The 12391-nt window shown below is 42.7% G+C and overlaps 2 protein-coding genes and 1 long non-coding RNA gene across 4 annotated transcripts in view; 1 reads left to right on the forward strand and 2 right to left on the reverse strand.

The window, feature by feature from the left end:
- The window catches only part of LOC145941867 (uncharacterized), a 27886-nt gene extending 19610 nt beyond the window's left edge, over window positions 1–8276 (reverse strand). For both annotated transcript variants that reach the window (XR_014426241.1, XM_083048232.1), the window contains exon 1: window positions 6827–8276. Coding sequence is in view for 1 of the 2 variants with exons in the window: in XM_083048232.1 (XP_082904358.1) it covers window positions 6827–7352 (526 nt within the window). In the remaining variant the exon portion in view is untranslated. The remainder of the gene's footprint in view (window positions 1–6826) is intronic.
- LOC145941778 (uncharacterized) overlaps window positions 1–12391 on the reverse strand; it is a 186510-nt gene that overhangs the window by 148190 nt on the left and 25929 nt on the right. The window lies entirely within an intron of this gene.
- LOC145941782 (uncharacterized) overlaps window positions 1–12391 on the forward strand; it is a 216563-nt gene that overhangs the window by 141495 nt on the left and 62677 nt on the right. The window lies entirely within an intron of this gene.

Raw genomic sequence — 12391 nt, forward strand, 5'->3', positions numbered from 1 at the left:
TTAATGCAATTCTTCATATTAACAATGAAACGTAACGTGCGAAAGCCGCGAAGTAGTCCTCGGGATATACAACGGTCGCCATCTTTTTTCGGCGATTAAAAAAATTCGAGATTCGCTGCGAGACACGGTTTGTATCTCTCTCCGTGATGAATAGCGCGACGTGTTATTACTTAACGCTCTCTGTTGTTGTTGATAACTTAAGTTCAAATTGCTAAATTATAGATTAAGGTCCGATGATTCAGACGGAGAGTTTACTCATCCGAAGAGGATGCAATTCTCCGTCGTTAAAACGAATAGAAAAGACGTGTCATACCACCGCTGTGGTCCTACCGTCTCTTGTGTCTCGCAAAACGGTGCTTCCTTGTGTCAATGTCCTGATGTTACGTCCGATGGCCACTCAAAGAAACGTCAGAATGGCTTTTGAAAGCGTACCCACTCCAACAGTAAGAGAGAGAGAAAGAGAGAGAGAGCGGCACTTTGATCACCGAATGACTCGCGACTTTGCATTATGAAGCTAAACTGTCGGCGAAGAAGAAATGTAGGCTTTTGCTCCTGTAGAGTTGAAAACTTTTTATCGCTCTGTGAGGCCCATTACAGGCAACAGGTTTTGGTTGATCCACTCCAGGAAGAAGAGAGGGGGTTAACAGGTAGGAAGGAAGCACAGAGCGTTTTCTAAATTACTTTATACTCGCGTGTATAAAATTAAAATAACGTAACATTAGACATTCATATTTCTGTCTCATACTCAATCTTACATTCTAATATATAAAAAAAAGGTATAATATTTATTCGTTTTTTCCCTATTTTAGAAGTTGAATAATCGTTTAGAAAGTACACAGTGAAATCCAAGTGGACCGCGGCAAATCTTGGAGAAATATGACAGGTAGCATTGAAGACAGCAATATTACGTGTTATGAAACGTTAAAATCATTACGCGAACTTGTTGATCCCCCTTTTTCCAGCGAAAGAAGGTCCCCTTATACGTTGGCGAAACTCCAATCAGACGTGAAGCGTGCCAAGCGAATAATCGAAATAATCCATCGCTTTCTCCTAGTGCGATTACGTGATATACTCGATAAGTATTAATAGTAATCGTCGCGCGGTTACTATTAGAAATCTCGCAGTCGCGTCTTCGGGATTCTCGTTCAAGATCTGGTCCCCGATCGCTCTTTTCCACCGCTTTATCCTTAATCGCTCTTTCAGCCTCAACCAACCCCCCTTCGGTCTGGCGCGGTCGCGATTCACCCTCGCGACTCGACGTAGCCATGGGCGGATGGTTCCGACCGGGAAAAATAATACATTAGAAATTCAGATGACCGAGAGAGAGGAGGTCGCGGCGCGATTTATCAAATAAAAGCGGTAGTACAGTCAAATACCCGTCCATGTCGTCAGTGGAAGCGACAGTTCATTTTTAATATAAAGCACGGATGTAGGGTGGGGGGTGAGATCTCTTCCGGGATGGTAGTGACAAAAAGTATATGGCAACTGCCCCGGGTCACCTATCTCCAGATCTACGAATTCACGATAGGAAGTATCTAATGGCTTGCGAAACTTATGGCTGTAGATAATTTATCACGATAGCGATACAGTTTATTTGTACTGCCTAAGATATATCAGGGTAAACTTAAAAAAAAATTATACTTCTCGTTGAAAACGTTATGCAAATTATTGTTTTATATACCGAAGTCCCAGAATTATATTAAAATTCAAAGATGGAGCGTATATATAAGGTGCAGCATAGATAAATAGATATAATTTTTGATTCCCATTGTCACGTGGAGTTCGTGACTTGTCGACATCTCCATCCATCATTGCTCTCATTATCTGTTAACCATCCCTCTCTTCCACCGCTCAAGTACTTCTCAGATCCTCACTCGCATCTCAGAATCGTGGAACCTGCTAATATATAAACCATTTATAAACAGTCTGGTAATTTATTAGACCGCCAAGTTAGGATTGTTCGAACGCGAAGGATGTATCTGTCTTTGTGTAAAACACAAAATTTTAGGAGATATATTTTATTTCCAGATATTTTTAATAAACGTTTCTATATATTTCGCTCGAATCAATACATATTCAAATATATAGAAATATACGCTCGATATAAAGATTACGGAGCAGAAACGCGAGGACTACTTTAGAAGAAATATAAATATCACGCAAACCAGAGAAACTTAGTGAAAGCGGACTTCACTTCCAATTAATCTGATTAAAAAAATAGAATAATTTTCCGCACTGCTGTCGAGCTGTATGTATACAATTAAAATAGTTGTTGACTCGCCATCGCGCTTAAATAAGGAGTAAGTGTTTCTCTTTACGATCATTTATGGTTAACCCATCGGCGTATGTTATCGCGTTCTTTCTGCAAATTTTTACACCTACTTTCATTTTATGAGCGTAGAAGAACAGATATAGAGGAATCCCCGCAACGCGTCTTTTATTCCCCGCTAGAAAGGGGAAGATACGAGAAGTATGGCGAGAGAGAGATGTCTATCTTACGATATCGTCGCCATTCCAGGGAGCATCAACTTCGAACATTTGCATAAAATTATTATCGCCGCGGAAAAGCGCGACTGTTTCACTTTCTTTATAGAGCGTCATACAAGTATCCCCCGAGATTGGCTCGCATTATGCTTCTGTGATCATACATTTACACATTTTTTTTTACAGAATCGCGGTTTCGTCAAGATTAATAATGGATAGATTATTTTTATTTATCTCTGCCGTTATGTATTATATATTGTATCAGGGAAAGGTTGTATAAGAATTTCTCTTTTCATCCCCTCCTTCCCTCTCGCCGAAAATCAGATCGCGATCTATTTCCGTCCAATCTTGTGGTAGAAAGAACGAGAGAGAATGATAAAAAGAAGGAGGGAAAAATAAAAAGAGTGAGAAAGAGAACATAGCGGTACGAACCCCACGCTTTTATAGCGGTCCATTTCACCTAACAACGAGCGTGGAAACTTCTTTTAGTGTCGGGGCTGCAGATTCCGGGACCAAACATGCGTACGATTATGGGATCTCCGATTATCAATTTGTTATAGCGTGTTTATTATTTGAACTCTCCTTCTCTCTCGGCGAACAGGCGAACCACCCCCGCGTTTCGTCGCTGAAATCCCCTGCAGCTGCAAAGTGTCGTACTCCTAGTCAGTTTTCGGGGATAATCCGGAATATTTTATGCGGCCTTATTCTTCCTGATGTGTTTGCGCCAACGAGCTGGGAAAACTGTATACGAACTGCGAGAGAGAACTACGCGGTTCTTCCTCTCCATAATTCGTTTTGTCAGGTCCAGACAAGCACCGTGTCGAATATTTACAGTCATTTCGTGTCGCTGTTAACTGCCGCTAACAACGCTTTAATAATGTAATACATGTAGTTGAAAGTAGTCGACAATCTTTGCACAAGTCTTAGACATATCACGTTTTCTTTAATCTGCATGCGAATTTATTTTGACAAATTTAGACGATACTTAGAAAAACAAAATTGAGATTAGATGCTATTGCATATTGATTTCATCATTATGTATTTCTATATCATTATAAATAAATATATTGACATATACTAATGATAATTAATAATTCGCAATATTTTTAAGATCGTATAAATTAATCATTTATATCGGCGGATATCGGAGAGATATTTTTTCTTCAGCGTACCTTATCGTACATTGAATTCGTTTTCACGGATATCGTTGCCTTAAGACTCTTTTTCTCTCCACGAGTAACCGCGGCGACAGCGGGCTGCGGAGTATCATAGTAGCTGGGATTTTCTAGGAGAGTTATCTCTAATTCAGCGAGGATTTACTCGCCAATGAATCTTTAAATTAGATGCTCCGTTCTTTTCGTACTGCGCTCTTCCCCGGAGGGTAAAGTCCCGCTCGCTCAATCACCTATATCATGGAATCGCCGAGTATAGTCAATTCCTTCCACCCTTCTTTCCTTATCGAGCCTTTACGCCATCCCCCTCTGGAGCTTCGCTCCGCTTACCGATATTTGTGTCTTTTGTGCCGTAGGCTCTTCTTTGGAGAAAACTCTCTTTTCTCTTTTATATAACAGTCTTACTCTCATCTCCGTCCATATGAAATCTAAAAGCCACGTCCATATAATTTTATTTGGCAAATTTGCAAGCGCGTGGAGCTAGACTATTAGCGGCGTCAAGTATCACCGCTATATTAATTAATGGCGGAAACGCGGGCCGATGAGACAGTAGTTTAGTAAGAAGCAGTTGGGCCGCACGAAAATGGCCGTCCCGCAGGAGGGTGTAAGGCGAAGGATATAGCGGAAGATAGCGACGTGAGAGAGGAGATGATGATAATCCAGCTTCTAGCCTAGTCCTATCCCCGAGGGATGCAGGGATTAATTGACACATCGGCGTCTTGGAGGAGTCTGCTGGGCTGACGCCTCCGCTTTGGCACCCAGCGACGTGACTGATGAGACGCCTGGAACAAGGCGTCGGGAAAAACACTCGTAGATTCGTGGCTTTTTTGTAGAAAAGGTATCCAGCAAGAATCACCGACGAAGCATGGAAGCATCGGTGTCGCGCCTCCTCTCCTGGCAAATAACTCAACTAATCAGACCTCGTCCTCGTTCATCGTCCCATCCGCGGCGTCCCCGAACTAAAACATCTCTCAGCTAGAGGGCACGTAGATGTAACAGATTGAAATTTAATACGCGCAGTATGGTGACACATACGGAAAGACGAGATGTTACTTAAGGTTTCGTGCGACACATACCGTTCGCACGGCTCAGAGGAAGGAGATAACGCCGTCTTGTGCAGAAATTCGTCCTAGTGTGGATTCGACAGTTAAAATCCTAATAGCGGGATAATGAGTTTAATTCCGGTTGGGCTATAATTCATTAAAGTTTAATGAATTGTCAGCTTGAAATAAAGAAGCGATTTCAGCAAAATAACATGTGTGTTGAAAATCGAACTATATATAAAGCTGAGATAGAAAATTGTATTTATATTGCATTTTAATAATATTTTGCAAATATTTAAATCATACGTACATTTCTAAAAATAAGTCAGATTTCAGTGAACGCAATTTTTTTCGTTCGTCCCCATCGCGCCAAGAATATAATTGTAAAGAGGTACGATAGGCTCGCAAATCACAAAGAGATGACCGGGGCAGCCCACGATAAGGGATAACACGGTAGTTGAAAGCAAAGAGCCGACGTGTACGAGGCGTCGGTGGCGGCACCCTCGTGTGAGTTATGGCCGTCCCGACGCTCTCTCCCGCTAGTCCAGGGCTCAATTTACAGATGATTCCGCGTGTTACCGCCTGGCCAGCGGCTGGTTAACCTCCGTGCCAAACACTTAATCTTCCGACGTGTCCTGCGGACCGTCCGACCGCGTTTTCGAGTTGGCGCGACGTTAAATCGCCTTTGTAGAGACGCGAGAGATCAACGTGAAAAAGAAAGAGAAACGGGGATAGATAAATGGACCAAGACGTAGGATTACCGGACGTTTAGCGGGTTCCTATATAGTGGCCCATAAAGTTAACCGACCCTTCGGATCGCGCGCTATTAATATATAATACATGCGTGCGTTGTTGATGACGCGCAAAGTGTTAATTGTTCATGTAAAATTAATGCGCGCAAAAAATAAATACTTTCCGTTTATTTTACGCGTTGCGTTTATTATACATATGGAAAAAGTACGAGTTATCTGGAAGTTTCGAGAATTATCTTCGTTACGTTGAGCCGGAAAAATATTTGCGGGCACTCGTTTTCCAACAACTTGTTGGCTCTATTGCGGGGCTATCGAGAACCAATAAATTTGTATCGCGAATCTCCACAGATTCCATTGGTCCTCCGATAGCCTCGCGATAGCCGATACAAATTATTGGAGAAACGAAAATAGGCAAGAAAAATTGGCAGATATCTCTCTGACTTAACGTAGCGAAGAATATAATTCGTAAAACTTTTTGCATAGTGCAGAAAATCTCAGGGAATTTTTATTTATTATATAAAGAGCGCGATAATAAAATATGCACTTCTTAATATAAGAATCATTAATTTTGTATGTAAATTATATAATATATCGAGCACAATACAAACGAATTGTACGAGTATAAACATGCAGTTTTGCTAGCTGCATTTTAGTGGAAAATCTGAAATCCGAAAGCCGTTGTTCGACGAAGAGACAATGTATCACAATGTGCTCTCCAATATTTGCAAATGTCCGGAAATGTGTGGCTTTAGCTTATTATGCATTCCAGATGTGTAACAACGGTAGTAGGAAAGGAGTGGCTTGAAACTGTCATTAGCCGTCGGATAGTAGGCACCCCGTGGCGAGCCACAATGTAGCGGCGAGGAGCCAATAGACTCCTAATGCTAAACGGCGCACCGAATCCTAACAGCCACTGTTAATTGACTTTCATGTTTGTCACTTTATGACAAATTTCTAATTGCGATCCAAGATAGATTTCGATAAAAGTGATGCGTTAAATAGCGGTCAATTTCCCACAAGATTTTATATCACTACAATGTTATATCACTACAATTTTCAGTTAATATAATTTTAATTATATTTAATTCAACTTAGCCGCCGATTAATTAAAGTTTCATTTATCTTTCACAGATGAAGATTTAAAAAAAGTGTATGAAAAATATTTTATTTCAATTATTAATTATTAATAAGAGATATAATTTTATATTTTTATATTTTTTGATAAGAGTATATAATATTGTAATAATTAATATAAGCGGTTTTTGTGATTTAAAGATAGTTTATTATTTTGAAATCTAAATATTAAATTCTCGCGACCTTTAAAGCCTTTCGTGTACTCAGGTGACGGTCGAGATGATCTCGATGAGAGACTTACCCTGCTGATTATTTTTCCTAGTGGTTTTCTTCTCCTTCATCCAAGGATATTCAGGAACATTGACACCCGAGGGGTCAGCGACACCGTGGGGATCCATCATGGTGTGGTATGCGGGATGATGAGCGCCAGGACTGATGGATCCACCGGTCCCCGGTGAGTGTTGTAGGCTGCTGTCCCCGGCTAATTGCGGCAACGCCGTCATGAATTCGGCCATGGAGGGCTGGCTGTTGATAAAGCCGGTTTCGGCGGCTCCGCATGTCGGGTCCATGGCTGGATGATGGGTCCCGTGCGGGGGCAGCCCGGCTGGGGTACTCGCCCCCGCGGCCACTGTGGCCAGCCAGAAGCCGCCCCCTCCGTCGTTCGCCAGGACGGGTGTCGTCGGCCTCGTCTTCACGGTCGAGAGCTCTTTGCTTACGTGGACCAAATTCTGAAGAGGATTGCCGAGCTGCAGATTGCTGGAGTTGGGCAACTGCGATTGGCGCAAATCTTCTTCAAGGTGTACCAACGCTTGTTGCTTACTGCGCATGGAACGCACTAACTTACACCTGCAGTTTTTAATCTTCCGAGGTGACGAACGCGTAGTAACCAGGGAACAATTTATTGCTAATTGCAGAGAAATTGAGTGATCTTTCTTTTCGATATAATCTCTTACGTATCTCGAAGAACACACTAACTCACCGAAATTCACTCGATAAATGTTTCACCGTTGAACCCTCGTCTATTTTTCAACCTTGAGCATGTACTGTGCGTTTATATTAAAACGTCGCGTCATTATAGCAATTGCAGAAATTTGTCTAGACGAAATCTGCTTTCGAGAAGGCTAAAGCAGCACGAATCTGATTACAACAGCTTATCTTTTCTTTCGTATATGATTATTAGTGCATATACGATACAAAATTCTCCTCATTCCTCTATTCTAACTGACACAGAACCCATCACTTTTCTGCTTCATGCGTCTCCTTCTTCAGCATCGCTCTCTCCGAATCGAAACACTTATTACTTAACTCGTATTATAGCTCGAGCGTGAATATCCTACACGTCGATTGGTGAACCAAGTAGCAATTGTTTACCGCATATTCACTGCACACTACGGTATTTACCACGGTACATGATCGCATAAATTATATATCCATGCTTATACATCTCCGAACTATCTGAAATAACTCGTCTTGGGTGACGTTAAACTCGGTATCAACGGGAAGCAGACTCTCGGACGACACGGACATGACACTGCATACTCGCGATCGACGCGTACGGCAAGATCATAGATCTGCGGTCTCGATGGTGAAAACAACCAGGACACAGATCACCACTAGTCACACGTAGTCGCGATGACGTTTGATCGATAGTCCGACCGATCGACGGAGAACGCCGTGCCGAATCGCGCGGCTACCGTCGCCGTACCGATCGGCCGAAACCCAGGCAAGGCGAGCTAGGGTACGCCAAGCAGTCACCGATACCGCGGTACACTCGCTAAGTGACGATGAGAGAGAGAGGACGTGGAGAGATAGCGGCCGCGGGAGGGTGGGGGGTCCGAAAAGTCCCTGTGGTGGAGGTACTCGTCGACGAGGCGCGATAGGAGAGGCGACCCGAAGGACGTCCCGTAGAAAGAGACGGTCGTGTCTCCAGTCGACCGAAATTTCCTACGATCTTTTTCGCCTCTCCCGACGTTCCCGGTGTCTCTGTTGTTACTGCTGTCTCTTTCCCCGTTCCGGGAGGGGGTGGCTAGGAGTCCACTTCGGCATCGAAGGTGGAAGTCGTCCTTTAATGCGGCGGCAGCCCCGGTCACGTGACGCCGCTCGCCGGGAACGGGGCGACCAATCGCAAAGCGGTAACGCGCGCGGTGAGGTACAGCCCTCCGCCGACGTAGGCGGGCTGCCCTGTCGTGGCGACGGTGGCCTTGGAGGGCTCGGAGGGCACCCACGACCAGGAGGGTACGACGACCAGGTCCGTGCCGTGAGAGTGCAGGCGGGCGACTCTCTCGGTGCGGACGAGCACGAGGCTCGTTTGGGCGGCCACGGTTACCCGGCGCAACTGTGGGCGGTACGCGCGAGCGCGTCGTTCACCATCTCGCCAAGTAGTGGGGAACTTTCTCACGTGCTCGGCCACGCGGTCTTCCACCTTCGCCGGATGAGCGTCCAAATCAAGGTACGACAGTCTCTCGCTTTTATTAACGGCTCCACGCGTGTGATACCGCCAATTCATCCTTGACCACGCGGAACGATGACAGGGAAATGTCACACAACTCTTCGGGTATTTTCACAGGTACAGTACTCATATCCAATTTCGTTGTACTCAAATTTTATTATTTATTCATTTAGCAAAATGTAAATAGCATTTGTTAATGTACGACCATCCAGTAATAATCGTCCCATCAGGTAGAGAGGGTTAAACCGAATAAAAAAAGTTCTTACCGTTTTGCGATTTTTGCACACGACGTGTGGAGTGATTATTATATCGGACACTGTATACGTTTACATTTAAATTATGCGAAAATGATATTATACAAAAATGCTCCCTCAAGAGAGAATTTGAATTGGATCGGTTCATGGATCGAATGCAGCCATGTCATTATTGCAACGGCCGGGGTTGCTGGGGGCGCCGACTGGTATTGCGACGGCTCGTCGCGGAACAGTTTTGATGACAGATTACCCTGATTCGCTTTGTGGAGGAGCTTTCATTTAGACAGGCAGTTTGATTGAAAAGTTCACTGTCGCTTCCGAAGAAAAAAAAATTCGTAGCACTACCCTCATCGAGCGGTCCGTATGAAGCGAAGTCGTTTACTCGCCTCAATCGATCCCCTTTAGCGTGAGAATACCTACAACGTATTGCAGATCGTTAAACTAAATAAAGGGCAGTTTTGTGTTTCATGTTGTAATATAGTGACAAAGATAAAATAAATGTTTAGGTTTATACAGGGTTATTTTTTACTTTATACAGGATGCCTCAGGATTTCTGCTAAATTATGTCAGAGTAGAAATAAAAGAAAATTTCTGCTAAGAAATTACAATAAAAATACGATTTAAAAACATAACAAATTTGATGTTAATATAACAGTAGTGTAGAATTGGTTTGAATTTTTCTAATCTATTTATATTGCATTTAGATTTTAATCAATGTAGCTTGTATTAATATTTTTATTTATCAATTGAAATGACATAATTAACTGTAGTTGATCTTAAATACTAAATATATCTCGCATATTAATTTCTTTTATTAATCTCTTTTATAAAACTAGATTTATACATTTCTTTCTTGCAATTTGACCAAAAAATTGTATGACACTCAGTATGAATCTTAATAATAATATTGGCAGTATACCAAGTAGTAAAATTCGTGCCCTGTGCACAATTAATTTATTTCCAGCCAAAAATTAAATTTTCGTTGGAATACGCATCAACATCCGCGTTCGGCTCTTAAAAAAAAGGTCTATCACTTATATATTTGTACTTAATAATAATATTCACAAAATTTGAAATAAATATTTTTTTGGCAAATATAAAAAAAATTGTAAAAATTTAATGAAAAATATAAGAGAGCATGACTAACAATAAGTGAAAATTTTCTCAAATTTTGTTTATACGTAAAAGGTGATTTAATCTTTAATTTCAGACTTTTCTCCGAGATCGCATTAATGATAGATTCAATTGCGTCAGTGGGTTAGAAGGAAATTTCCGCGGGGGGGATGGGGGTAAAGAGAGAAAGAAAGAGAGAGAGAAAGAGCGTCCATCCCGAAGCGCAAAGCGGACGCTGATAGTTAAGAGGGAGGTTGCGAGAGGATGCCCTGGGAGCGAGAGAGGACGAGAGCGAACAGGGGGTGGAAAGAGAGAGAGAGAATGAGAGAACGGAGAGAACACCCTCCACATCTGCCACCAGATTTAACTATACATTACAGACACACGATATGTCAAAGTCCTATACTTCATATCGACTCTGCCATTTATTAAAAGTTTCATCGCGCGCGCCTCGCTCGCGCCACCGATGTTCGGCAGAACTCAACCCTCCTTCTCTCTCTCTCTCTCATTCTTCAGACGCCTCACCCCGAAAACATATATAGGAAGAAAGGCCCGAAATATACGGACGAAAAGTTCGAGGAGGAGAGGGAAAGGAAGGGAGGGGGTGGGTTCTCCTCAGATCGACACAGTTGCTCGCGCTTCTCGCGATAAAAGCGACTCTGCGCTATCTTTCTTCGGCGGATTCTTTTATTTTACTTTGCGCCGCGCAAAGAGAGAGGAGAGAGCCGGAGTTTTTCCGATAACGGATTCTCCTCCGCGAGGAAACTGCGCGACGCGATAATTTTCGGATCTTCTGTATGTATTTCGCGCTTTATTAATCTCGAAACGATTCGCCGCTCTTCGACGTTGATGAAAATTGTCGTCGGAATTTTTTTTTTATTCCGGTATCGTATTGCATTTTTATCGAAAGTAAAAAAGTTATATTTGAAACAATGTTTCTCGCCACGAAAAGCTTAATGCCGGAAAAATAAGATTCTCTCCTTCTCTCTTTCTTTCTCAAAGTTCCCCTTTTTTGTGACGACTGCGGAATTTCTGCGTGTCGGATCTTCGCGTTTCCTCCGGCTGCTGCCGATTGCGAAATGAAGTTTTATATTAAGCTCAGAGTTTTTTCTCTCTCACTCTTGTATTTCGCGTCCCTCGCCGCTCCCTTTTTCCTCCCTTCTCTCGTGCCATCGCTTTTTCTCCCACGCTCATCCTCGCCCTTTGTATATTTACGTACCGATAGATCGTTATATCGGCGTTTGCATATATATTGACATTGCCGGCTCTCTATCGGGTGGCGTGTGAAACACCTATCTGCCGCGTGTTGCTTCTTTGCAATAATATTCGAATATTCATCATTACATTACAGCTTAGTAGCCTGTGCTTTGTTTATGTGCATCGCATCGATCAGACATCACATACATATGTATACAATGGAAAATTTAGTAAACGTAAACGTTTCGTCTAAGAGAGATCTCGAAGCTACTTGACACATTGACTAACCAAGTTACGGTTCATCGTTATAATTAGTTATAAAAAGAAATGGGTACCACGAAAGTAGCGCATCCGCCATTAAAAGTAAACCATCTTTCATCGCCATTTTAGCCATGCCAACCGTCACGAGTCCGCGAGTAGGGCTCGACCTGTCAATCTCACCCGGATCACTGAAACGGGTCTTTGCCGGGTCCTTGCTCCACTGGAACGGAGAGGCTCGCTTTTCGTACCTAAAACTCCACTCGCCCCACTCGACCTTCTTCTTCCAACTTTTTCTTCTTCGTCGTCTGGGGTAAAAGCGAACTCGTTAGACGCTCCAAGTGAAATTTTCTCCCGTCCCGCTGGACGGCTAGTGTGCCACCGGAAATGCTATAGAGCGCTTACTTTCACTACCGCTTTTTAAACTCGCCTATCGATTATCGCGTAGCTTCTAAGAGATCGTTAAAAAAATTCTTGCTTAGTTTTATGCCAGGAAAATTGTGATAAGAAGCGAATTTTTCTTTTAAATATACAATATAGTGTACGATTAAAAAATTTATTTGGATATATCTTCAATTTCTCTCAAATGTGACCT

Source organism: Prenolepis imparis, unplaced genomic scaffold (assembly GCF_030444845.1).
Source record: "Prenolepis imparis isolate NDT839.2.m4 unplaced genomic scaffold, iyPreImpa1.0 SCAF_10, whole genome shotgun sequence".
Lineage (NCBI taxonomy): Eukaryota > Metazoa > Arthropoda > Insecta > Hymenoptera > Formicidae > Prenolepis > Prenolepis imparis.